Genomic DNA, 26,841 nt, shown 5'->3' on the forward strand with positions numbered 1-26,841 from the left:
TCTGCCGCGGGTAAGGCGCCGAGGGGGCGGGGCCGAGCCGGCCTGGCCCCGCCTCCCCGCAGGTGCCGCGGGTAAGGCGCCGAGGGGGCGGGGCCGAGCCCGCAGGTGCCGCGGGTAAGGCGCGGAGGGGGCGGGTCCGAGCCGGCCTGGCCCCGCTCCCCGCAGGTGCCGCGGGTAAGGCGCGGAGGGGGCGGGGCCGAGCCGGCCTGGCCCCGCCCCCCGCAGGTGCCGCGGGTAAGGCGCGGAGGGGGCGGGGCCGAGCCGGCCTGGCCCCGCCCCCCGCCGGTGCCGCGGGTAAGGCGCGGAGGAGGCGGGTCCGAGCCCGCAGGTGCCGCGGGTAAGGCGCGGAGGAGGCGGGTCCGAGCCGGCCTGGCCCCGCCCCCCGCCGATAAGGCGGCGGCGGCGGCGGCCGGCGTAGAGTTGAGGATGAAGCGTCGTAGCCAGCGGGGAGTTGCGCCGCCGCCGCCCGGGCCCCAGGGGGAGGGTCCCGCGGCCCGGGCTGGAGACCCCCCTGCGGGCTCCCCGCGGCCCAGGGGGTAAGTCCCGCTCCCCTGGGGGAGGGGGCGACTCTCTTCTTCCCCCTCCCTCCCGCTGCTGTGCACCTCCTGTGGGGGGTGTTTCTTCCCCTCCCCGTGTGCCCCTGGGCAGGTCCCCCTCCCGGGGGTCTCCTCTTCTTCCAGCCCTGCTCGGCCCCTGCCCCCCCCCCCATCCGAGCTCCAAGTGAAGTGATGCCAGGTGTGCAGCGTCTGGACCTGCTCCTGCCTGGCGGGGGGGGGGGGGGGCTGCTTGGGGATGCCTGGGGGACCCCTGCTTCCCCCCCCAGTGGAGGAAAGGGGGGGGACTGGTGATGTGCCGCTGCTGCTTGTTGCCCCACGAGGGGGCTGTGAGGGGGTGGGGGGAGTGCAGAGCGGCCCCAAGCTCTGTCTGCATCCCGGTCACTGTCCCACTGGGCTGTGTTGTGAGGCAGCAGGAGCGGGCGGCCTCCCCTTACCCAGCCCCGGTGGGGACAGTGACCTGCATGCAGGGAGCCTGGCCTTGCTCCCCAGCCTCCTGGGTGTCTGTAGGAGCAGTGTTGGGGGGTGGGGGCGCCAGCAGCTTTGCCAAGTGCTCTTTGGGTCCAGTTCAGTTTCCCCATGTGGGTGCAGGAAGTGAGTGTTGGGGCTGGGGTGACCAGATGTCCTGACTTTTATAGGGACAGTCCTGATAGTCAGGGCTTTGTCTGAGATAGGTGCCTATTACCCCTTGTCCTGATTTTTCACACTTGCTATCTAGTCACCCTACTGGGGGTGCAGGAGGGGGGAGGAGCCCCCAGGGGCAATGGAAGAGATGCTATGCCCATGGGGGTCAGGGGTGTTATTTTCCCTAAGGCTGGCCCTGACTAGCTGCATCTGCTGGCATATGTGAGGATTGCTTTATGCACAGGTACCTACACTCTTTAATAGTTTGGCTTGCAGTGTATTACACCCACTGCCAGTTCAGTTTGGCTTATTAAAGAAGAAGCGATATCGATATACTTTACAGTGGTTACAGATTGCTCAGAGGAACATTGCCGATCTGAAAGGAGGGCTAGAGCATGTTGTCTGACCCCAAATAATAACCAATTGCTGCTAGTGTTTACATAAATTCTGAACATAGACTATACTAGATACTTCTACTGGGAACCCTAAAGAACGAATTAAAGTTACCACTTTCTTCTGCTTCCTTGGGTAAACAGATGTGGAAGAGCTACTAGCTTCTGCTTTCACAATCCTCCTTAGTATTCATCCATTTGGAGCTCCGTTGGCTCTTCTCCCACCTACTACAAATTCCATCTTGTTTTTCCTAGCTTTCTGCATAAATCACCTCCCACCCTACCTTTTAATTATTGTTTCATCTCTCTAGAGATCAGAATAGGTTGATAAACTCTTATCCAAAATCTGACACAGTAGTGCAATCGGTCTTGTCTAAGATGACTCTTCATGGTGTCTGTGTTGAGTAATTCTCACAACTGTTCTGAGCTGCCAAAGGCGGGGGCGGCGACTGCAGTAAGCAGAGCGCAGCGCGCGCCGCGCCGCGCGCCGCCTCCCGGTCCCCTCCGGTCGTCCGTCCGGAGCTCTCCGGCATGCGCCGCGGCGCGCCTGGTCGGGCGGGGCGGAGCGGCGCCGCGCCGCCCCGCGCGCGCCTGGGCGGCGCTCGGTCCGGGCTCCGTCCGACCTGCCTGCCTGGCGCGCGCGCGGAGCTCCCCAGGAGCCAAATGCCGCCCCGGAAGGCGCCCCCGCGCCTGCTTGGCGCGCTGGTGTCTAGAGCCGCCCCTGGCTGCCAATGCATCCAGTGTTCTGCTTGTTTTTCTGATGTATGTTGTGCTGACCTTATTATTTTTATTAGTAGTTGCCAAGATGTGTTTGGCATCAATAATCATACAAAGTATGGTTTATTCTTCAGGGGCTTAGTCTAAGGACTGGGTCAACATAGGCCAGGGAAAGGGGAGACATTTTCCTGCTCGCTCTTCTAGAGAGCTTGTTAAAACAGACATTCTCACTTTCCATTTCAATGTAAACAAGTCCCCAGTTAGTCATTTTCCTGCCTGTGGTTCTACCCTTTCTAGATTGAATTGCCTTGGGAGTCTCTTATGTTGCAGACTTTTCAGGACAGGCGTTGTCTTGGTTGTGTGGCATCAACATGTGGAGAGCTGGCCATCCAGTTCAGCATTCTGTGTAAATTACCATGGTATGAATGTACCTTCTTCTGAGTAATTTATCTGAAAGTCTACAACTATGAATGGCTAGGATCATAAAACCTTAAAATAGACTGAATTGCTTTGATTTTTCTTGGATCAAAAGTAGTGGCTTGTAACTTCCTGCCTCCTTGGTACCTAGTGCTTGTGAAAAGTGACAAACTGGCAGTAAAGGGGACTGAAGTCCCCTTGCCCAGTCACACACCAAATACACTACCACTATTTGTGCTGTATCGGCTCCCTTGAAGTACTGAGGTCACAGCAGGCCCTTTATCCCAGTACAGATCTGCTGAATAGTTCAATTTTTATTAAACTATGTGTGGCTCGTGTTTCTATAAAAAGAGAAGCATTCTCAGGCTGAAACAAAAGCATCACCCATGGAATATATTACAATTCAGTTCCCATCCAGCTACTTTCTTCAGCAAGTTTTCCCCCATTCCTATCTGAGAGCCGTTCCTGCTCTAGATGGTAAACTCCTTGGTGCCTGGGTGAATTCTGCTATGTGCAGCTCTGACTTCACAGGGAGGCTGCATGAAGTGAAGGATGGGCTAGAAAGAACTTGGCTCTAATGTGACCCGAAATGTCATCGATGCATTTGTATGTTTGAGCTCTAGCCAGGCATCAGCCAATATGATGTTAATTACAATGTTAATTACGATCAGTTAATGAAAGTGTGAGTCATTATTAGGGTAGCAATAACTGTTGGCATCATTCAGCCTACCACGAGGCTGGTCAGAACATTTGCTCAAAACTTCTGTCTTGTTCTAGGGTTATTGTCTCAATTTCTTCTGTAAAAACTCTTCCTCCATCCACAGCATTTACCCCACTTCTGATACCTTTCCTGCCATATTACTTTCCCTTCTTCCGTGACCACCTTCGTCAGTGTCTCCTCTTATGCACTGACACACGCTTAGGCTGTCTTGCTTTCTGGAAAATCTGCCCTGTTTTTTAGATGTACAGTGAATTTATACCCCTATTACCTCAACCGTCTTCTACTCTTTGAGCCATATCCTCAGCTCGTGAAACGCCCTTGACTCCAGTTGGACATCTCCAGCTTATGTGAGCTGAAGACGCTGGCCCTTTATACTCAAACATCTAGTTCTCTTCCTCCCTTTCCATAACACTCCACATTAGTGTCTTTCCTTCAACAGGAGCTGTGTTAACAGAGCTCTGGTTTGAAGTTTAAAACTTCCTGTCGCCTGTGAGACATTCATACTCTGGCAATCTCCATGGACTGCAGCAATCTAGCTAGGCTCACGTTGGCAAATAGCTAGCTTGCTTTCCGATGAGTATCCTATCATGTTGCTGGGGGTGGCTGAACATGTTTGGACAGTGCTCTCAAAGGCTAGAGCCACATCCAATAGGAACAGCATCTTCTGGGAAGCTTTTGACTAATAGTGTGTGCGTGGGAAGCCCTTTTACCTGACTCAACAGTTGCATCATGATCCAGCATCATTAGCTTGCAAGACTCCTCATTTCCCCAGTGATCCTGTGAACTTTCTCTCCCAACCTGGGACTGTAACTCTGGGAAATCTCCTGTAGTTCTTGGTGTATTCATCCTCTTTTGGGTATTAATACATTTCAGAGGTAGCTTTGTGCTGCACTAACCTAACTGATAAAACTGAAGCAATTAATAGGCGCTTCCAGGCTGTCTTCAAAGTCTGGGTGTTGCATGCAGACTGACTGCATTTGCAGAATGGCTAGAGCAGTAATCCATGTTTGCTCACAGCATGTTCAAATTCTTTCGAAAGAAGAGTGCTGCTTTTCAAATGGGGCCCCCAGCTCGCTGTGTTGCTGCAGAGGTGCCATCTTTGAATTGCATGGGGATACTCGACCCCTGCTCTACCTCACTATTCCCCCCCATCGGTGCTCCAGCCTCAGAGCACCCCCAGAGTCGGTGCCTATGCAAGACAGGCTGTGTTTATCCCCATCTGACAGATTGGGGGGGGGAATTGCAGTATAGAGAGGGTGCATCAGCTTGGGCAAATCACTAAGTCTGTGCGTTCCTTCTCTTGCACGTCAACCAAGGTTATTCTCTACTTTCAACGTCCTCTGCCGTCGGTCCCCACCCTACCTATCATCTGTCGTTTGCTATTGAGCTGTCAGTGCTTGCCTCCAATTGGCCCATCATGTCAGCCTGTGCTGCCCAGTCATTAAACTTTCAAATAAGTCTCTTCCTGGTTTCTCCTTGGCTGCCCCTCAAACATGGGAGGAGCTCCCCGTGAACATCTGCAAAGCTACCTCCCTAACCTCCTTCAAATCCCTCCTCAAAACTCTATGCTACAAGGCCTGCCCAAAAAAAAAAAACTTGACTATTGGGCTACTGGTGTGTTGTGACTGCTACCTATTGCCAATGTTACCCCAGGGACACGCCTTTGAAGTACTGGTACATAGTCAATATTCATAATTTTAGATACAAAGATGATACAAGATGTTTATACTTTGATCATACAACCTCACTCCTTATTGTCTTCTGAGTGCTTACAAACTAATTAGTTTGTACTAGTATCTTTCCAGGTATCAAAATAGGCAGACTGGTCTATAATTCCCTGGGTCTGCTTTGTTCCTCTTTGTGAAGAAAGGTACTGCCTTTGCCCTTCTCCAGCCCTCTGGGGCCCTGCCTATCCTTCATGAGTTCTCAAAGGTGATTGCTAGCAGTGCCAAGATTGCCCAGTCCTGATCTAAGGGTACTTCAGGAGTTAGCTGAAGCAATCTACAGCCTGGGGGCCACATCTGGCCCTTCAGATGTTTTAATCTGGCCCTCGAGCTCCTGTCAGGGAGCAGGATCCAGGGCTTGCCCTGCTCCAGATGGGGATTGGGGTTGGGGGGTCTTGCCCCACTCTGTACATGTCGTGGCTCCTGGAAGCAGCAGCATGTTCCCCCCCCCCCAGCTCCTACATGTAGGGGGCAGACAGGGGACTCTGCATGCTGCCCCCGCCCCAAGTACCACCCCCGCAGCTCCCATTGGCTGGGAACCATGTAGGAGATGGAGGTGGGACATGCTGCTGCTTCTGGGAGCTGCTTGAGGTAAGCGCTGCCTGGAGCCTGCACCCCTGTCCCAGCCCTGATCCCCCTCTCACTCTCCAAACCCCTCAGTCCCAGCCCGGAGCAGCCTCCTGCACCCCCTGCCGGAGCATACGCACATGCACGCACGCACCGAACCCCCTGCCGCAGCCTGGAGGAGCCCCTTTCTGCCCCCTGAACTCCTCATTTCTGGCCCACCCCAGAACCTGCTCCCCAACCTCCAGTTTCATGAGTATTCATGGTGCCCCCCCATACAATTTCCATACCCAGATGTGGCCCTTGGGCCAAAAAGTTTGCCCACCCCTGCCTTAGATGAATTTCATCAGGCTGTGCTGACTTGAATACATCTAACTTATGTAAGATTCTTTAACGTGTTTTTTCCCTATGTTGGCTTGTCTTCCTTTCCCCTTGTAATATTGTGTTGAATATTTGGTCTCCATTAGCATTTGTAGTGAAGACTGAGCAAAGTAGCTATTAAACACCTCAGCCGCCTTGATTTCATCATGTATTAGCTCTTTCCCTCTAAGCAGGGGACCTGTCCTCTTTCATCTTGCTCTTAGTGTAGTTCTAGAAACTTTCCTTTTATGGCCCTTGCTAAGTGTAACATTGTGCATTAGCCTCCCTGACATTCTCCCTGCATGCTTGTGCTATTCTTTAGAACCCCCCTCTTAGCAATTCATCCATGTTTCCACACTTTGTAGGGTTCTTTTTATTCTTTTAGTCATTAAAGGTTCAAACTGTATTACAAATGTGCACATAGTTCAAAATACTCTGAACTTTTGAGGATACGCGTGAGCTTAAATGAATCAAGTAGCATTTAATTAAGATTTGTCCTCCCACAGCATGGTGGGGCGGAAAAACCTAGGTCAGCCCAACTATCTCAGACAGCAAATACGTATTGCATCTTGCCTCCTGGAAAGCAATAAGGCTTAAAAACTGAGTAGCGTGTGCAGTGGAGGTAATTGTATGTTACTTAACATCGAGGTTTAGAAACGTGACTTCTGAAGCGCCGCCGGAAAAGAGGTGTAAAAAGTGAGGACTAGCCTGGTCTGAAAACTCTTAGGCACAGCATGGGGCACTGATGTGCACACACTCTGAACGGTGATTCTATTCCTGCCTCACGAAAGAAGGCTTTAGAAGAATTGAACAGGCTGTTGATGAGAATACGGAAGTCCCTGTGCACATGCTGCCTTCTCTATGCCGAAGAAGTGCTCCAGCTTGTTCGTGCTCCTCTTGAAGTACCTGAGGATTGTTTCCCAGACTTGGCATAGAATACAAAAGATGGTTAACTTGAGTCTCTGCAGGCAGCGGCACTGCTGAGCAGTACTACAGCAAATCTAGTAGTTGGTGGGCTTAGGCCTCTAGGGCCTGACAGGGAAGTGACTTTTAAAATAGCTTTTGCAAGAACGTTAACTTTCCCCCTGCTGTGGAAGAAAACCCACCCCTGCAAAACTCTAGGTCCCCTTTTTAATTGTGTCCATAAGCTAGAGACTTGACCCAACCCCTCCCTCCCACAGTCTTGCGTAAAGACTCCTAAACTAACTCTAAATGTTTTCTTAAGTGCCATTAATATACATTACTTTATTTGTCTTGCAGGAGGAGGTCATCCTGGTTATTCAAAACCCTAATCCTGCATCTCTTAATTATTTATGTTTCCGTACCGTTCCTTATACGTCTCTTTCCTGCGCTGTTGGCCAAGTTTGTCTTTCTCAACATTAGTAAGTATTTCTCCCACTTGTGCGGATAAGAAATGATGTGGCACTCATTGCGTTTCTTTCTCTATTGATTATCAAAGTGCAAAAGAGGCAGCTTGTGAGCAAAAGTGTACATATTGCTTTTCTAGTATCAAAGCTACGCATGAGCGTGTATCAAGGGCTAAGACTGAAAGTAACTGGGGGATTCTGGCTAATTTCAAGAGATTTCTGGGATGTGAAATAAAACCTTATTGTAAACCTGAAGCGGTGTGGTGTGAGAAGGGCAGATTGACTACCCTTCTGCAGTGCAGGTGGGATGAGAAATGCATAGGGGTTGTTGAGTAAGAATAGCAGCTTCAGATGAAGGCAAGGGACAATGGGAGATCCCTCATTGGCCTGACCTTCCTGGTGGCATTACATGTGTTACTCCTGGGGGAATTCTGCGCCAAAAAACTTAAATTCTGCACACTTTTTAAAAAAAAAATTCTGCATATTTCTTGTCAAAATAATCCACATCCACTTTGATTGAATTAGAGCTACAAAAAGTAATTTTCCTCTGATACTCACCCCTTGTCAACTGCTTAGAATAGGCCACATCCACTCTAATTAAATTGGCCTCATTAGCACTGACCCCCCATTTAGTAAGACAACACCCATCTTTTCATGTGCTGTATATTTATATCTGCCTACTGTATTTTCCACTCCGTGCAGCTGATGAAGTGGGTTATATCCCACGAAGGCTTATGCCCAAATCAATTTGTTAGTCTCTAAGGTGCCACAAGGACTCCTCATTTGTTTTTACTGATACAGACTAACACAGCTATCCCTCTGAAACAATATAATCACGCCAGTTTCAATTCGTTTGGTCATTTATTTCAAAATACCAGTCAGCAAGTTTGTCTGTAACAATACAGACGACAAAGATTCAGGAAACGTTTTTGACAAATAGATCCTTACTAGGCATCTTAATACAGAAGTTTGAGTCATAATTCCTTTAAACTACGAGACAGAACTGTGGTGCTTGCACCCCTCAGAAGCCGTGCAAAGGCTTGGGGGAATCGGGGGGGGGGAGGAACAGAGGAGCTGAGCGAGAGGGAAGTCATTGCTGGGAAGGAGCCTGGGAGTGAACCTGGAGGGTGGTTGGGTATGAATGGGAGAAGTGTAAAACTTTTTTTTTTTAATTTTTGAGGGGTGGGGGGATTGTTGAGGAGCCTCCCTAATGCAGACCTTGGCTGATCCCTAGCCTCTCCCATTCAGTCAGGCACCCCCACTCCCATCCTTCTGAACCCAGTTTGTGACACACACCCCAGCAGCCCTGAGTGCCCCATTCTGTCCCCCCATGTCTCTTCACCTGCTCACCTGACCCTGTCTGGGGAGCCAGGTGATGTCCAGATTTTATAGGGACAGTCCTGATTTTTAGGTCCTTTTTTCTTACATAGGCTCCTATTACACCCCCACCCCGTCCCGATTTTTCACCCTTGCTGTCCGGTCACCCTAAGGCAGGGCATTGTAAGGAATGCAGCCTCCTCTCCTCTCCATTGGCTGCTACAATGAGCCATCTGCTGTCCTGGTGCCACAGCAGCCCCTGGTGGCCAAAAGGCATAACTGCAGTGCCTTGCTGGCAGAAAGTATTTTCTGTGGAGGAAAAAAAATCTGCAGATGACATGAATTCTGCGCATGTGCAGTGGTGCAGAATTCCCCCCAGGAGTAAGTGTGTACGCCCATAGTCAGTCACTGCCTCAATCACAGGGCCAGGCTTAAGGAGCTTGGAGTGCCTTTGAAGTCACTTGAGTAGCTAATGGAGGGACAGGGGAGAGGTTGTGTTTGCAGGCATATTTTTAGGGCCTACTTTTACTCTGCATCTCTCAGGCTTTTTCCAAAATAAAGGATTTAAAAATACTCCTGATTGCTGTCAACTTGAGTTTCTTGAGGTATCTTGGAACAAGCTACACAAACTTACTGAGCAAGCCCTGCCTTTGCCAGGGATGCTGAGGCTGTTATACGTAGAGAGTGCAGGAAACTTATGTTATGCAATTCAGGAAGTTTTTGGAGAGTGTTGGACAACTTCCTGGTGTAAGTGCTGGAAGAACGAACTAGGGGCCATGCTCCTCTTGACCTGCTGCTTGCAAACAGGGAAGAATTGGTAGGAGAAGTAGAAGTGGGTGGAAGTAGAAGTTGGTCACTGGGCAGCAGTGACAATAAGATGGTTGAGGTCAGGATCCTGACAAAAGGAAGAAAGGAGAGCAGCAGAATACAGACCCTGGACTTCAGAAGAGCAGACTTCATCCCTTGGAACTGATGGGCAGGATCCCGTGGGAGGCTAATATGAGGGGGAAAGGAGTCCCGGAGAGCTGGCTGTATTTTAAAGAAGCCTTATTGAGGGCGCAAGAATAAACCATCCTGATGTGCAGAAAGAATAGCAAATATGGCAAGCGACCAGCTTGACTTAACAAATCTTTAGTGAGCTTGAACACAAAGGAAGCTTACAAGAAGTGGAGACTTGGACAGATCACTGGGGAGGAGTATAAAAATATTGCTCAAGCATGCAGGGGTGTGATCAGGAAGGCCAAAACACAATTGGAGTCGCAGCTAGCAAGGGATGTGAAGAGGAACAAGAAGGGTTTCTATGGGTATGTTAGCAACAAGAACATGGTCAAGGAAAGTGTGGGGCCCTTAATGAATGGGGGAGGCAACCTAGTGATGTGGAAAAAGCTGATGTACTCAATGCTTTTTTTGCCTCAGTCTTCACAGACAAGGTCAGCTCCCAGACTGCTGCACTGGGCAGCACAGTATGGGGAGGAGGTGAGCAGCCCTCAGTGGTGTAAGAACAGGTTAAGGACTATTTAGTAAAGCTGGACATGCACAAGTCCATGGGGCCGGATCTAATGCATCCAAGGGTGCTGAGGAAGTTGGCTGATGTGATTGCAGAGCCATTGGCTGTTATCTTTAAAAACTCCTGGTGATCGGGGGAGGTCCCAGATGATTGGAAAAAAGCAAATATAGTCTCCATCTTTAAAAAAGTGAAGGAGAACCTGGGGAACTACAGACCAGTCAGCCTCACCTCAGTCCCCAGAAAAATCATGGAGCAGGTCCTCAAGGAATCCATTTTGAAGCACTCGGAGAAGAGGAAGGTGATCAGGAACAGTCAACATGGATTCACCAAGGGCAAGTCATGCCTGACCAACTTGACTGCCTTCTATGATGAGATAACTGGCTCTGTGGATATGGGGAAAGGGGTGGACATGATATATCTTGACTTTAGCAAAGCTTTTGATACCATCTCCCACAGTATTCTTGCCAGCAAGTTAAAGAATGGTCTAAAGGTGGATAGAAAGCTGGCTAGATCGGGCTCAATGGGTAGTGATCAATGGATTGATGTTTAGTTGGCAGCCGGTATCAGAGTGCCCCAGGGGTCTGTCCTGGGACTGGTTTTGTTCAACATCTTTATTAATGATCTGGATGATGGGATGGATGTCATCCACAAACTTCCTGAAGGTGCAAATAAGCTGGTAGAGGTAGATAAGCTGGAGGGTAGGGATAGGGTCCAGCGTGACCTAGACAAATTGGAGGATTGGGCCAAAAGAAATCTGAGCTTCAACAAGGGCAAGTGCAGATTCCTGCACTTAGGACAGAAGAAGCCCAGGCACTGCTATAGGCTGGGGACCGACTGGCTAAGTGGCAGTTCTGCAGAAAGGGACCCCAGGATTACAGTGGATGAGAAGCTGGATATGAGTCAATGGTGTGCCCTTGTTGCTAAGGTGGCTAACAGCATATTGGTTGCATTAGTAGGAGCATTGCCAGGAAATCGAGGGGAAGTGATTGTTTCCCTCTATCTGGCACTGGTGAGGCCACATCTGGAATACTGTATCCAGTTTTGGGTCCCCCACTACAGAAAGGATGTGGACAAATTGTAAAGAGTCTAGCGGAGGGGAACAAAAATGATTAGGGGGTTGGGGCACACGACTTATGAAGAGAGACTGAGGGAACTGGGCTTATTTATTCTGCAGAAGAGAAGAGTGATGGGGGATTTGATAGCAGCCTTCAACTACCTGAAGGGGTGGGGGGTTTACAAAGAGGATGGAGCTTGGCTGTTCTCAGTAGTGGCAGATGACAGAACAAGGAGCAATGGTCTCAAATTGCAGTTGGGGAGGTCTGGGTTGGATATTAGGAAACACTGTTTCACTAGGAGGGTGGTGGAGCACTGGAATGGGTTACCTAGGGAGGTGGTGGAATCTCCATCCTTAAGGTTTTTAAGGCCCAGCTTGACACAGCCCTGGCTGGGATGATTTAGTTGGGGTTGGCCCTGCTTTGAGCAGGGGGTTGGATTAGAATACTAGATGAACTCCTGAGGCTAGCAGAGATAGTATAAATATGTACAATCACTTCTGTGTGGAAGTGCTGTGTATAATATACACTTGAAGGGGGAAAGATTTCAGAACTGCTTGACACTGGTCTGCCTAGGCTCCCATTGAAGCCAAAGGTGAAAAGCCCTTTGACGTCAGTGGGAGGAGCTAGTTGAGTGCAGAAGATTCCACCCATGATAGGTTGGGATTGGGAATTGGGTTTTCTCGCAATAACATGAAACATCTTCCTAGGAATCTGATACTCTGCTGAGTTTGACTATGGACATGAACTAATCCTGACTAGCTATCAATAGGATGTTTACTGCACTGTGGGGGGAGAAATTGCCACTTAGTATTTTGTGGCTTGTCTTTCTCAGTGGCATTTCCCTTTGTGGACTTTGCGAAACCTGAATTGCTGCTGAACCATACTGTAAACTTCTATCTCACAACCGAACCGGAGGTCACCATCGGCGTCTGGTGAGTAGACAACCAGATCACTCAGATTCTCATGGACTAGCAGAAGAAAAGTGTTTTAACTATAATATATACCCAGGTGAGGTCTGATGTCTAAGAATGCCAAATCTCAAATTCTATTAGTTAACACCTGGATACCATGTGGCACGCAATGTAAAAATCTGTCAACTTAAACTTCCTAAATTCTCCAGCTAAAACTTTATTCTTACATTCTGCATAAAGCTGTAAACTGGAGCGACAAAGCAAAGTAAGAGCTTGCATGTCTCCAGAACTTGTTTTTATTGTTCACTCCTACAAAGCAGCAACTGTATCTGGAAGCAAAGAGCTTGACTCTTTGACCAGATCTGTTTGTGCGCACACACCTACATTCCTGGGGCTAGATAGCCTGATATTTAGCCACCTGCCCATGTATGCCAAGGTGCAGCAGTGCAGGTACAAAGTCCATGTGCTCATGGGCATGCTAGTGAAAATCTGCCTTGAATCTCAAGCTGGGTCGGCCAGCAGTGGTGTGCCGCAGAGTGCGGTGTGCAGGGGTGGCTCCAGGCCCCAGCACGCCAAGTGCGTGCTTGGGGTGGCATGCCACAGGGGGCGCTCTGCCGGTTGCTGGGAGGGCGGGCGGCAGGCAGGCGGCCTGCCTGCATGGGGTCCGCTGGTCCTGCGGCTTTGGTGGAGCCGCGGGACCAGCAGACCCTCCGCAGGCACGCCTGCGGGAGGCCCACCAGAGCCGCGGGACCGGCGACTGGCAAAGTGCCCCCCCCGTGGCATGCTGCCGTGCTTGGGGCGGCGAAATGTCTAGAGCCGCCCCTGGCTGTGTGCCTTGGTTCCTCCATTGGATGTTCAGTATTTCCCCATTATTCCTGTACACTGGCTGCCAGCAGATGTGTCCAAAGCCCTTTATCTGTCACAGTGTAGCTGTTCCTGGCTACTGGACTGTAGTGGTGATATGTAGCTATTTTAAAAACCGAGAAACAATGCTGCGTTATATTCTGCTGAATTAAAAACCTGGTATTTGGTCTAACAATTGTTTTTCCTCTGCGAAGGGTATTCTGTGTAGAGTAGTGGACAGAGAAATGGACGTAATCTACCTAACAAGAGGCTGTGCTTGCCTGGTTTTTGAAGACCATTAAGTAAATACACTTCCCAATGTCTGATTCATGAAACAGTAGCATGTCTCCTTTGATCAGCAATGGAATATCCAGATGCACTTGAGCAGGCTTGTTAATTACATACTCTTGGTTCTTCTAGGCATGTTTTGCCTGCTAGCAGGGGGATAGAAGCTCAAGGGAAGGACCACAGCTGGTATGAAGAAACTCTTGCAGACGATAATCCCGTTATAATTTACCTCCATGGCAATGGAGGTAACAGGTGATTAACATGAATAATACTACATTTGTAGGTGGTTCTACATCATGTTGGGTATATTGTGTTGGTTGTGACAGTGACATCTGTTGCTGTCAGCTGAAGGCAGGAATAGTTTGACTGTAAACTCTGGAAGTCCCCCCTCTGCCAACACACACTGCTCTTTCACTCTTGTGACCTTTTCTGTAGAGAGACTGCAGACTTATTCCTGACTTTCTGGTGGTTTTATGATGTGGCTTGTAATACTGTTTGGTACCCACTCTGTCTCAACTACTTCTTATGTCTTCTCGGTTGTAGGCTCTTGAGGCAGGAGCTGTTTGTAGAATACCTAGCCCTGTGCGGCTTCCACCATAGAAAGCTTAAAGAACAGTTAACTGTCTCCGATAAAGAGAATTCTGTCAATTCAGCATGTCAGACTGAAGTGTCTGCCTGTCCTTTCTCCATTACTGTGCACAACTCCTCCACCCTCCCTCTTTGACTCACCTCTGCATCTACTCCCCACAACACACCCTCATGCCTGCCAGTTCTGTCTGCATGGCCTCTCCTGTTTCCATTGCAAAACTCTATTCCAGGCCGTGATTGTCTCTTGCCTTGACTCCTGCTCACTTCTCCTTCTGACCTTCCTGCCAAGCCTTCCAAAATACTACTGTGGTGATCCTTTGCCTGGCCTGATGCTATGACAAAGTCCAGCCTTTCCTAGAGTTCCTTCACTTGACTCCCTGGTCCTTCCATATCTGTCAGATTCCTCATTCTCACCTTCACGGCCTGCTGCAATTTAGCTCCTTCCTGCTCCTGTCTCCTTTCATTCCCTCCCCCTCCCATGCCCCACACCTTTGCTCAGTCCAAGTTGTTCATTTTGTCCTTCCCCTATGTCTGCCTTGTGCCGTCTCCTTTCATGCCTCCCCTTGTGCCTGGAGACTCCTTCCCGACCAAGTCCTGCCCTGACTGGACCTATAGAACCTACTGATGTCATGGCGAGAGTCAAGTTAGGTTTTGCCCCAGCTGTGTATTGCAGTCATACCCTGAAACACTGCCAATGTTGGGTGAGCCCCATCGTAGCCAGCGTTGAGGAGCTGTCTTCCGATCCCCTTGGAATGGCTGTAAGGTGTGGACTGGACTGGATTTCTTTTAAACAATGCTCTTTATTTGGCTGTTGACTCTGAAAACAAGTTATTGATCTAAACCGCCTCTCCCTTGAGGCAGACTAGTTTTTAAACAAAATGAAATAGCCAGAGCCTCCTTTTTGTTTCTTTCTGGTATTTCAGCAACTGTGGACTTTGGAGCGCATGGATGTATGGCCAGAGTTGGTGCACGTGCGCTGAAATGGAGTGTTGGGCTTCCATCTCGCTGGCTATCACTTTAAATCTTTAGTGATGACCAATTTTTATAGCATCTTGGGTGCTAAAATATTAGGCAGTTAACTTTCTGTTGCTTGGTAAAGCTTTGTCTTTACTCCCAAATCTTGTAGTGGCTGTCTCAATACCCCCCTGCCCCCCAACCATAAACTTGACCGCTAATCAATATGAAAAAATTGTGCTATAAAATAACTTGCACTTGAAATATTGGAGAAATGTTAAATTTGTTCTAAACTCCTCTGTTACTTAAGGTTCTCGTATTGTATTCTAGAGGCCAGGACACCCATTTTGGATCTAATTGCAGGTGAATAAAATTTCCTGGGGCTGATTCAATGAAAGAATAGGCTAACTGATCTGTGAAGGTGGCCAGCTGCAAACTGTTGGTTCCTACGCTGTGCTCAGATTTAAAACTATCCTCTAGTGTAGGGCCACAGTGCACAGACTAATCCATTTTAAGAATGCTGAAGAGCACTTCAGCTTCCTGTTGTCTTTAAAGAAGCTTCATTTCCTCCTTTTGCCTATAATCTGGGTGCCCCGGTAAACAGGATTTGGTCTTAGAATCAATGAATCCTTGTTAAAGCTTTTTTTAACTCTCCTACAGGGCTTCAGGGCACCGAGTTTCCTTGATGAAGGTAGGTCAGACCGATACGAGTGGGTATTGAGACTTACTCAGATGGTATCCCAGAACACTGCTTGTTATCTCGCTTCCCAGGGTAGCATACCTCACCAACAAAGATTGGTAGCGCCAAATCCTGCTCATTGCTTTTTACACAAGCAAGCCAAGTGCACACATCAGAGTGATGGCTAGGAATCGGGCAAGTAAATCTAGCTGGTACCAATCCTTCCTTTCCATGGATTAGGGATGCACCATTGGTGGATGGTTCTTCTAGCACCCTACAGTAGCTCTGAGTTTTGTACAATAAATACACTGGCTGCCCTAGTCTGTCATTTGAAGTGTAACGTTGCTTAATTTCTTAAACAGGTGATGAGTGGTGCAGGCTTCCATATACTGGCTCTTGACTACAGAGGTAAACTTAACAAAACAAAAAACAACAAAGCTGTCTCACTGTTTGTTAAAATGTTGTTCATGTTATAACCCCTAATCTGCTGCCTCCCAGGGTATGGGGATTCTAGTGGCTATCCAAGTGAGACGGGACTTACTACAGACGCCATGTGCCTCTATGACTGGGTAAAAGCCCGGAGTGGAAATAGCACAGTGCTCTTCTGGGGACACTCCTTGGGTAGTGGGTAAGTGTACTGGAGACCTGCCAAAGGATGTAGAGTCTAGGGATTGTAGTGAAGCATCCCTTGTGTTGCTGAACAAATGGGTAGTTGCTGTATAACCTAAAATACCAGGGTGGGTTTTAATTGACAGAACAAGGAGTAATGGTCTCAAGTTGCAGTGGGGGAGGTTTAGGTTGGATATTAGGAAAAACTTTTTCACTAGGAGGGTGGTGAAGCACTGGAATGGGTTACCTAGGGAGGTGGTGGAATCTCCATCCTTAGAGGTTTTTAAGGTCAGAATTGACAAAGCCCTGGCTGGGATGATTTAGTTGGTGTTGGTCCTGCTTTGAGCAGGGGGTTGGACTAGATACCTCCTGAGGTCCCTTCCAACCCTGAGATTCTACGATTCTATGCAAACATGTAATGCAGATCTCCTGTCTCCCCTCTGATCTCGGCTACTGCTAAAACTTCCTTTTTAATAAAGGAAAATCCTGTCCAATCCCCTATTTCTCCCATTAGGCCTTGTTTGTTGTAGGAAAATGGCTTTGTAGTCACACTTCAGTGACTTCTAAGGCCCTGAACTCCATAGACGGCCTAGAGAAGGGGTAATGTCCTGGGCCGGAGGACTGGAAGAATGCTCAAGTTGTGCCAGCGTTTTAAGGAGTGAACAGGATGATCTGGGTAACTCTAGGCCTGTTGACGTAAATCCTGGTCAAAATGTATGGAATGGCTCATATGGGATAAAGTTAGTAAAGAATTAAAAGAAGGTTAAATAATTGCCTGTCAACATGGGGTTAGGGCAAATAGCTTTCTGCAAACTGTTTCTTGCAACTGTCATTGACAAAGGTAATGATGCTGTGATGCACATACACTTTTGTAAGGCAGTTGATTTGGTACCATATGACATCTTGATTTTGTATGTTTCTAGTTTCTTAAACAATATGGCACATATGAAATGGATTAAACTGGCTAGCTGGTACATCTCAATGTAACTGCAAATGAGGAATTATCTTTGAGCGAGTAGTTTATTTTTTTTTTTTAAGTAGGGTTCTGCAGAGATTGGTTCTTGGCTCTATTTTTATCAATGACCTGGAAGAAAACAGTTACTGATAAAGCTTGCTGGTGACCCAAACACTTGGGGGAGTGGTAAATACCGAAGAGTATAGGTCACTGATACAGAGCGATCTTGGTCACCTTGTAAACTGGGCAGCCATAAGCAAACATGTTACAGTACAACCAAATATGAAGTCCTACCATCTAGGAACAAAGAATGTAGGCCATAGTTATAGGCCTGGGGACTCTATCCTGGAAAGCAGGGACTCACGAAGGCTTTGTGAGGGTCATGGTGGATATGGAAGCCGAACGTGAGCTCCAGTACAATGCAGTGGCCAAAAATGCTAATGTATAAACAGGGGAATCTTGAGTAGGAGCAGAGGTTATCTTCCTTCTGTATCTGGCACTCGTGCGACCACTGCTGGAATACAGTGTTCAGCTCTGGTGTCAACAATTCAAGAAGGATGTTGGGGAAAAATTGGAGAGGGTTCAGCAGAGAAGAGCCACAAGAATGATTAAAGGATTGGGAAAACCTCCTTGATGGCGACAGGCTCAAGGAGCTCAATTTATTTAACTTAACAAAGAAAAGGTTAAAGGGCTGTCTTGATTAGTCTAAAAATATCTACATGGGGAACAGAAATCTGATGATAGAGGGCTCTCCAGTCGATCAGAGAAAGATGTAACAAAAGCCAATGGCTGGAAGATTAAGCTAGAGAAACTTAGACTAGAAATAAGGAGCAAATTCTTAACAATGAGGGTAATTAACCATTGGATCAATTTACCAAGGGTTGTGATGGATTCTCCGTCCCTGGAAATACTTGAGTGGATCTTTCTGAAAGAAATCTCATTTCAACCACCACTGTTGGACTTGAAGCAGGAATTGATTCAGGGGAGTCCATTGGGCTGTTATAGGGGAGGTCAAGTGAGATGAACCCAATCGTCAGGTCAGGCCTTAATTGATACATCTCCTTTTAAAATGCACTGACTCCTCTGTCTCCTTTCCTACAGAGTAGCAACAAACCTTGCAAGAAAACTGCTTGAAGAAAAAGGTAATTCTCAAATATTTATAACCAGCGGCTAGCCCATCAGCTGGGTGGAGCTGAGAGGAGCAAGAGTCGGTCACAGCTCGCTGCGATCACAGCCAAACTTAGAGCAACCTAAGGGCTTGTCTACACCGCACTGGCTAGGTTCAGCTCCAAAGGGCTGTCAGCCGGGGATTGCAGGAGTGCACTGTGCTTCTGGCATTTCCTGGGTGCTGGGGGATGCAGGGTGGGTGAGTGGCCTAGGGAGCTGGCTCTGCACCTGTTGGAACTCCTCTCCATGGGAGGGGAGTTGAACAGTGCCAAGGAAGCAGAGAGCAGCTGCCAAGTGCCAAGCAGGGCAGACCTAGAAATTGCAGTAACTTGAAGTTGTTGTCCAGCCTTTTTAATTTTCAAAGTATCCAGATTGAGCCTGATCCCGAGCTCATTGCAGTCACAGGAAAGACACCAACAACCTCTGGCATTAGGCACAATCTCTGAATACTGACAGAACAAGGGACTGTTTGTAATCTCCTAACTTGGCTGTGTGTGGGGGCAGAGGGGTGGTAATACAGATGCTCAGCACATGAGAACACCTGCCTTTCATGTACTGGATTTGCTAACTTGTGCGTGGTTTTCAGGTGGGGTGGGAGGCGTGGAGGCAGCGCGAAGGACATTGAATGGTCTGTAGCCTAACCGATGGTTTCACACTCCTTACTCTTTCCAAGGCATCCAGGTGGACTTGATTGTTCTGGAAGCGGCCTACACCAACATCCGGGAGGCAGCAGCTCATATTCCCATTACCAGAGTAAGGCCACAGTCTCTGCATACTTGCTTTCCATGTGCAGCTGTGCAAGTGCATGTTGCCAGTGAGATTTTTCCAAGTAGCCTGGCTACGTCTCCCTCGCGGGACTGGGAAGGGAGCGTTCTTTAGATGTCTGACACCTGGTGTAGCTCTTGGCTATCAACCAGCGTTCAGCAGTGGGAAACGCAATGGCAGCCTTGTCTGGGAAGGCCCTTCAGTAATAGGCTGTCTCTGGGATGAAATCCGTCTCAGGACACCATAACTCATGTGGGCACTAAAGCTGCTGTCCTATGGGAGACGATACTGTGTTTGGAGGCTGTGGAATATGGTATCTCTTGGCCTGCAAATCAACAAGGGACAAAAGATCAAGGGTGTGATCCTCACCTTGCTCTGGCCCCACACTGGGTAAAATGCCTGTAGTGGTGTAAAGGGGCTGGGGAGGCGTTCACATGATGCAGTGACTGGAAGGAAGCCCAGAAGGCTGCCGTGCAAGCCCTGGCCTAGGGTGCATGCTGGGGGTGGAGGGGTGTTGGTGAGCAGAGCATGGCAGGGTGGGACTGCAACCCAGAGCACTGCAGAGATTGTAGGCAGTGCTGGGGCACCTGGGGAAGCTGCTGTAACGGAGACCGGCTCCCAGAGCTGTTTAAGTTATCAGGTGGCCTCTCCCGTTACCGGGGCAGCCTGGGATTAGAGTGCAGAGGTGGGTCAGTCTCAGGATCTCCTCCCCTTCCTGGGTTGCAAGCTCACCCCAGAATGCGAGCCAGCCTCACTCTTGGTACACACGGCACGGTAACCCCGTCTCCAGGCCCTTGGTGTTGCTTAGGGAGAATGCCCATTTGTCTCTTTCTGGTCCCGAACAGTTGTCTTGTCAATGTTCTCCATGCAGAGTCGGTAAGGGAGGGGGAGTTAATCAAAGCTGGTGATAACGCACGTGAAGGGGGGAGACCTTAGAATGGTCAGGCCACTTGACACATTCCATAGATGGAAATTCTGCCTTTCCTTACCATGACAGATTGTTGTCTCAGTGGAGCGGGCACAAGCTGACCTGGGTTCTGGTCCCACTGCCGTGCTGCGTAACTATAGGCAAAGCACATAATCTGTGCTTGCCCGTAAAATGACAATTGCACGTTCCTAACTTTGGGAAGTGCTCTGAAATGTGTCAAACCTCTGCATGCTGCCCTGGAACTCCAGCCCTGCATGGGATTTATGCTAATCCTGGACTATTTCTTAGCCTTAATTGTTCTGTTTGTTCAGCACCTGGCACGACAGGGTCCTGCTAGAATCTCCTTGTTTACTATTAATAAATTAGTGTGTGGATTTGAGATGGGTAAACGTGAATGTCATTTAGTCAAGTGATCTACAGCACCAGGATACACCATACCTGGGCTCCTGTTTTAGGTGTTATTTAAAACAGGGATGTTCTGTTCCCGGAGAGTGGGCTTTAAAACCAGCGACTGTCTCAGTTGTGGTGAGGAGGGGGAAGCCCTTGTTGACAGAGCTGTCGGCAGTGCTGAAGAAATAGCACTTGTCAAATGCTGGTCAGCGATGCAGAGCAATGGCAGGGTAAATACTTGACCTTGGCAGTGCTCAGACTTGGGTGAGTTTTTTTGTTCATGTTCAGTTTTACTGTAATGAAAAAGCTGTAGGTATGGGAAGTATGGACCCATCCCTTGGGTGGGAGTGTGCAGGGGGACAAACTGAATGTCCTGCAAAACTAGGGACAGTTTAGGGTCCCTGTTGTACCTCTTATGTTAGAACATAAGAACAGCCATACGGGGTGAGACCAAAGGTCCATCTAGCCCAGTGTCCTGTCTTCTGACAGTTGCAAGTGCCAGGTGCCCCAGAGGGAATGAACAGAACAAGTAATCAAGTGATCCATCCCGTCACCTGTTCCCAGCTTCTGGCAAACAGGGTAGGGACACCATCCCTGCCCATCCTGGCTAATAGCCATTGATGGACCGATCCTCCATGAACTTATCTAGTTTTTTTGAACCCTGCTATAGTCTTGCCCTTCACAACATCCTCTGGCAAGGAGTTCCACAGGCTGACTGCATCATGTGAAAATGTAGAGGGACTTCCACTCCTTCCCACAGTGCTAGCATGGGAGGCTGAGAGGGGCCTGGTTTGAAAAGCCAAGGACCAGAATCTGGAGTGGTCTACATCTGACACCACTCCATACAAATGCAGGAAGGGGAACTGTTCTGCAGTGTGGTGTGGATGGGAGCCCTCTGCCCTTGAGTGCAGTATTCAGCCCCATGCTCAGTGAGAGCCAAGGGCTAAGCTGAAACAGACACTAAAAGGCTCTAAAACGGGCAAATTTTCTTCTGATACAATTCACTTGTCCACTTGGAAAAACTTGTTGCTTCCTGACCCAAACAGGCTCTGTCTGACACCAAGCTACAGCTCATGTAGCTACTGGCTCCCCTATATTTCCCCCCTTGCCCTCCCCTGCCACCTGATCTGGTATGCTCACTATCCCAGTCTGCTGCTGCAGCCAAAAGCCAGGTTTGTTTGGTTTTTTCCCCTGGCACAACTGGCCTGCTCCCAAGGCTTGTTTACACACAGCTATGGCTTTGCTGGTGCAGTTTGTGTTGAGATTTCCCCCATTCATCTTGGTGGAAGCAGATGGAATAGGATTTTCTTGCAGTGGATGCAGGGGCGGCTCTAGACACTTCGCCACCCCAAGCATGGTGGCACGCCGTGGGGGGCGCTCTGCCAGTCGCTGGTCCCGTGGCTCCAGTGGGCTCCACCGAAGCCGCAGGACCAGCAGACCCTCCGCAGGCACGCCTGCGGGAGGTCCACCAGAGCCCTGCCTGCCGCCACCCGGCAACAGGCAGAGCGCCCCCCATGGCATGCCGCCCCAAGCACGCGCTTGGCGTGCTGGGGCCTGGAGCCGCCCCTGAGTGGATGAAAAGTGAGATTAAAGGTGGCGTATTGCACTGAACTCTCCCTCTTTCTTTAACAGATCTACCGTCAATTCCCAGGATTTGAGTACTTAATCCTCGACTCAATGGCATTGGGTGACATGTTTTTCCGTAATGATGAGAAGTGAGTAATGTTTCTGGACCTACTGTTATGCTTGAAGCATGAATATTTGTCATCTTGCTGGACTGGCTAGCGGCTATGAACAAAGTCTTGTTCCTGGTTCTGATACAACCCACCTTCTGTACAGCAGAGGAATCACTGAGAAGCTCAGCCTCTTGGAAGCTAGATTTTCATACCACACTCTCTTCCCATTAAAATTAGCTAGTATCAGTAACTAGCTTTCTGAGAGACTTCTGCCACCGAAAACATACGCTTTAGTCACCTACAAAATGACTGATGCAGATTTCACTGTTTAGACAAATTGAGTCCCATTGTCCCTCATCTGGGTTTCTCTCTCCCCCTTTTTCATTTAGGGACCCCTAAAAAATTTCAAATGGGGGTGCGGACTCCTTTGGAAATCGTAGACATAGTCTGCGGACTCACGGGTCCATGGACCACAGGTTGAAAACCACTGGTCTAAACCATCCCAGACAGATGGCTCCAGCCTCTTTCTGAAAACCTCCCGTGAAAGAGCTCCCATGACTTCCCGAGGCGTCTGTTCCATTGTCCTACTGTTCTGACAGGAAGCGTCTCCTGAGATTGAATCTAAATCTGCTGTGCTGCAGTTGGAACCCATTGCCTCCTGACTGCCCTCTGTGGCAAGAGAGAACAACCTTTCTCCATCTTTTTTATGGCAGCCTTTCAAGTATTTGAAGACTGCTGTCATGCCCCCCACCCTTGATCTCCTCTTTTCCAAACTAAACATACCCAGTTCCTTCAGCCTTTGCTCACAGAGCTTGTATTCCATCCCTTTGATCATCTTTGTCACTTGCCTCTGGATCCTTTCCAGTTTTTTCACATCCGTTCTATACAGCAGTGACCAAAATTGGACACACTGCTCCAGCTGAGGCCTAACCAGTGCAGAGTAGTGGGACTATCACTCCTGTAACTTGCATGCTATGCCGCTGTTAATGTAACCTAAAATTGCATTTTTTTCCCAACAGCATTGTGTTTTTTACTCCTGTTGAGGTTGCGATCCACCACAACTACCAGATCCTTCTCAGCAGCGCTGCTGCCAAGCCACTTACCCCCTTCTGTATTTGTTCATTTGGTTTTTCTTCCCCAAGCATAGCACCTTACATTTATCTCTGAATTTCATTTAATCATCTATAGCCCAGTTCTCCAGTGTATCAAGATATCTTTGAATTTTAGCTCTATTCTCCAAAGTGCTTGCACCCCCCACCCCAGCTTTGTCTCACTTGCAAATCTGATCAGTCTGCTCTCTATTCCTACCTCCAGATCACTAATAAAGATGTTAAATAACACCAGACCCAGAACAGATCCCTGTGGAGCCCCACTTGAGACTTTCTTCCAACTCTTTCTGGGTTTAACCAATTATATTGTCACTTAATGGTGGTTTGAGTGAGCCCACGTTTCTCCAGCCTACTTATCAGAATGTCATGTGGGACTGTCTAAAGCCTTGCGTATTCAGAGATATTCACCCAAACCCTTGGGTGGGGAGGGAAGCTACAAGCATGACATCTGTCCCAGTCAAGCAGAATAAACCACTTTAGCCCAGACACATTTTCAGCCTTGCTTCCATAGTCAAGTGGAGACAAAGGACTGATCTACTGAGAAATATTTTGCACTAGAACTAGCGACCATATTAAGGCCTTCCTCCTACCATGGAGTCCCTGTCATGAGTACACTACCAAGCGTTACCTGGCCATCCCAAGACTGGAACACCGTACAAATCACAGAGCTCAGCTATTCAGCACCTGGACCTCCACCTTTTGGAGGGGGGAAGGAACTCGCTCCTCCACCAAATCGCTGCAGGGCTTTTGCTACAAGCAGCATCACCAGTGATTTGAGTGTCAAGTCCATTATTCCAAGCGATTACGAAGAGGATAGTGTCTAGGACTTTAGTCTTCAGCATTTGTCAAGGGTGTGTAGGGGGGAGGGTATTTCTGGTAGCTGCAGTGTCCTGAAATGCAGATGTTCCTACACGTTTTGTGCAGATAATGTTCCGCTCCTGTCTGCTTTAAAAACTCAGTGCTCTCTCCTCTTAAATCTTAAAGGTACAAACTGCAGCTAAACGGCACAGCACTTCGGGCTGGGGGAGACCCCTCAAACCAATATTACTAACAGACTTGGATCCTAACGCTGGCCCTTGTTGGTAAGCACCAGGTTAAATAACCAGAAACTGTGTGTTTCTTTAACATACATACTCTATTTTTTTTCCTTAGTGTTAAAGTGCTGACCAGTCCCCTTTTGATTTTGCATTCAGAAGATGACCCCATCTTGCCCGTCCACCTGGGTAGAAAGGTAACTTTGCCATGATTAAAGCCGACTCTACGTCTTTGTGCTGTTGGGGTGTTGGGGAAAGGTGAGGCCATAGGAAGTCTGGGACTGTTCTGTTTTACAAACAGACCCTGTTACCAGCAGTGGCCTCACCTACACTTCTCAATGGTAGAACAGATTCCTTTGTATGCTGCTCACTGAGAAGAATCTTTATTGACATCCTATGTGCTGCGTTTAACTCGGGGCATAAAAATTCCATGCAACACAGATGGGTTTTTTTTGGGGGGGAGGAGGGGGACTGGGGGGAAGGGGAGAAGGAAGAGCAGCCCTTTCAGTGTGACAGAGCAGTATCTCCCATGGGTATAAGCAGGGTTCCCTCTGATTTTCCCACCCAGGTGCAGGATGAGTTTTGTTATGTGCACTAATGAGACACCAATAGGAAGGTGGTGTCTCATGTGGTGGGGCCAAGGGGTTTGGGGTGTGGGAGGGGGCTCAGGGCTGGGGCAGAGGGTTGGGGTGCTGGGGTGTGAGGGCTCTGTCTAGGGGTGTGGGTGCTGGGGTGGGGCTCAGGGCTGGGTTCAGGGGGTGTGAGGGCTCCAGCTGGGGGTGCAGGCTCTGGGGTGGGGCTGGGGATGAGAGGGTGCTCAGGGGCTACAGTGGGGAGTGAAGACTCCCCCCTCCCCCACACACACTCCCAGCTCTCACTGCAGCAGCATCTGGGCTGGGCAGGGAAGGAGAAAGAGGCACCTCTTCTGGCCGTGGTAACTCTGGGGCTGAAGGAGGGGTGCCCCTCCCTGAGCCCACGTGGCTGGGGGAGAGACACCCCTCCTGCTAAACGGGCTGCTGCGCAGCTTACAGGGAACGTGGGTAAGTGCACTGTGTGTGATACAGCTAACAGCCACCACGATCACGCTGCTCTGCTAGAGCTGCCTCTTCCCCTCGTGACGGGTACCCGGCAGGCTAGACTTGCCACTTCCCTCAACTACTGAACATGCCCATTCTCCAGCTGACTCCAACCTGGAAACCGCTGCTGTGGCCTGAACAGCTGTGCGTCCACCTGGCCCCTGAGGCAGGCAGGCTAGTTCAGAGAGATCCTGCCGCAGTGTGTGTCAGATCTAAGCTCAAGTCATGATGCAGGGCTGGAACATTGTTAACCAGACTCCACGTAGAGAAGGGCATCCAAGCTGCCTCAGAAGTGAGTAACCATCTGGGCCTTTCTCTTTTCTCTACTGAGTTCTGAAAGACCTTTCACTCATTTCATGGCTATAGAGGAAGCTTGAGATCTGCTCTGTTGGTCTTTAACCTTGATATTCACCCCCATGGAAGGGGAAGGTGCTATTCTTCATGGAGGTGGGTACATTTTTCTTGAAGTACCTTGCAGAGAGGAACCTGATGTTGCACTATGGTTGGGGAAATGAAAGTAATACTACTAGGGCTGGCAACTGCAGTTAACACAAGTAATTAACTCCAACAAATTAACTAGATTAATTCCTGTTTTAATTGTACTGTTAACTTGATGTTTTTCTACATTTTTCAAATACATGGATTTCAGTTGCAACAGAATACAAAGTGTACAGGGCTCATATTTTTAATTACAAATATTTGCACTGAGAAACAGTATTTTTCAATTCACCTCATACAAGTGCTATAGTGAAATTTTTATTGTGAAAGTGCAACTACATCTTGGTTTTTTTTACACAACTGCACTCAAATCAATGCAGAACTTTAGAGCCTACAAGTCTACTCAGTCCTACAACTTCAGCTAATTGCTAAGACAGACAAGTTTGTTTACATTTATGGGAGATGCTAACAGCTTCTTATTTACAATGTTGCCTGAAAGCGAGAAGCAGTGTTGACATGGCATTGTAGTAGCTGGTGTTGCAAGGTATTTATGTGCCCTTCATGCTGCAACCACCATCCCAGAGGGTGTACTTCTATGCTCAATTTAAAATGGGTATTCTATTTAACAGTGCAATTAATAGCAACTATTTTTAATCTTGATTAGTTGCCATTTTAATTGGTTGACCGCCTTAGTCTAAAGCAATCAAGTTCATAAACTTAAGCCTGATGTAACAATAATGTTAAAGCCAGCATGCCCCATGTTTGATGAGCAAGTAACCACAGCTGCAGTAAATGGAAGTGTATGAATTGATTGGTTCAATGGGAAGGGGATTATAGGGCTCCTATCAAAGGAAACACCCTGATATTCCAGCTTAATGATAATATCTAAAGCTTGTAGCCCAAAACAAGGCTTCTGCATGCTAAAGAATTCTTGTTGGAGCCTTCAGTGCTGTTTCCCCCTTAACATTAGCTACTTTGGGGGAGAAGTGAGTGTACCCCATATGTGCATGAAACCGGATCAGCAGGGGGCTAGGTGGTGGTGAAGGAAGAGAAGCAGGTCTAGTGGATAAAACACTGGATTTATGCAGGTGACTCAGCTTCGGTTCCCAAGA

At 48.7% G+C, this 26,841-nt stretch overlaps 1 protein-coding gene across 3 annotated transcripts in view; it reads left to right on the forward strand.

Annotated features, from left to right (window-relative positions):
- Window positions 1-399: 399 nt before the first annotated feature.
- Window positions 400-26,841, forward strand: part of ABHD12B (abhydrolase domain containing 12B) — a 32,372-nt gene continuing 5,930 nt past the window's right edge. For 2 of the 3 annotated variants that reach the window (XM_039534144.1, XM_039534145.1), the window contains exons 1-12: window positions 400-536; window positions 7,334-7,455; window positions 12,152-12,251; window positions 13,494-13,613; window positions 15,234-15,266; window positions 15,564-15,594; window positions 15,945-15,990; window positions 16,081-16,210; window positions 18,248-18,288; window positions 18,987-19,066; window positions 22,029-22,111; window positions 24,334-24,412. In XM_039534144.1, the coding sequence (XP_039390078.1) occupies window positions 427-536; window positions 7,334-7,455; window positions 12,152-12,251; window positions 13,494-13,613; window positions 15,234-15,266; window positions 15,564-15,594; window positions 15,945-15,990; window positions 16,081-16,210; window positions 18,248-18,288; window positions 18,987-19,066; window positions 22,029-22,111; window positions 24,334-24,412 (975 nt within the window). In that variant the 5' untranslated portion in view covers window positions 400-426. The remainder of the gene's footprint in view (window positions 537-7,333; window positions 7,456-12,151; window positions 12,252-13,493; window positions 13,614-15,233; window positions 15,267-15,563; window positions 15,595-15,944; window positions 15,991-16,080; window positions 16,211-18,247; window positions 18,289-18,986; window positions 19,067-22,028; window positions 22,112-24,333; window positions 24,413-26,841) is intronic. The other variant, XM_039534146.1, reaches the window with a different exon arrangement.

This window comes from Mauremys reevesii, linkage group 4 (assembly GCF_016161935.1).
Source record: "Mauremys reevesii isolate NIE-2019 linkage group 4, ASM1616193v1, whole genome shotgun sequence".
NCBI classification, from domain to species: Eukaryota; Metazoa; Chordata; order Testudines; family Geoemydidae; genus Mauremys; species Mauremys reevesii.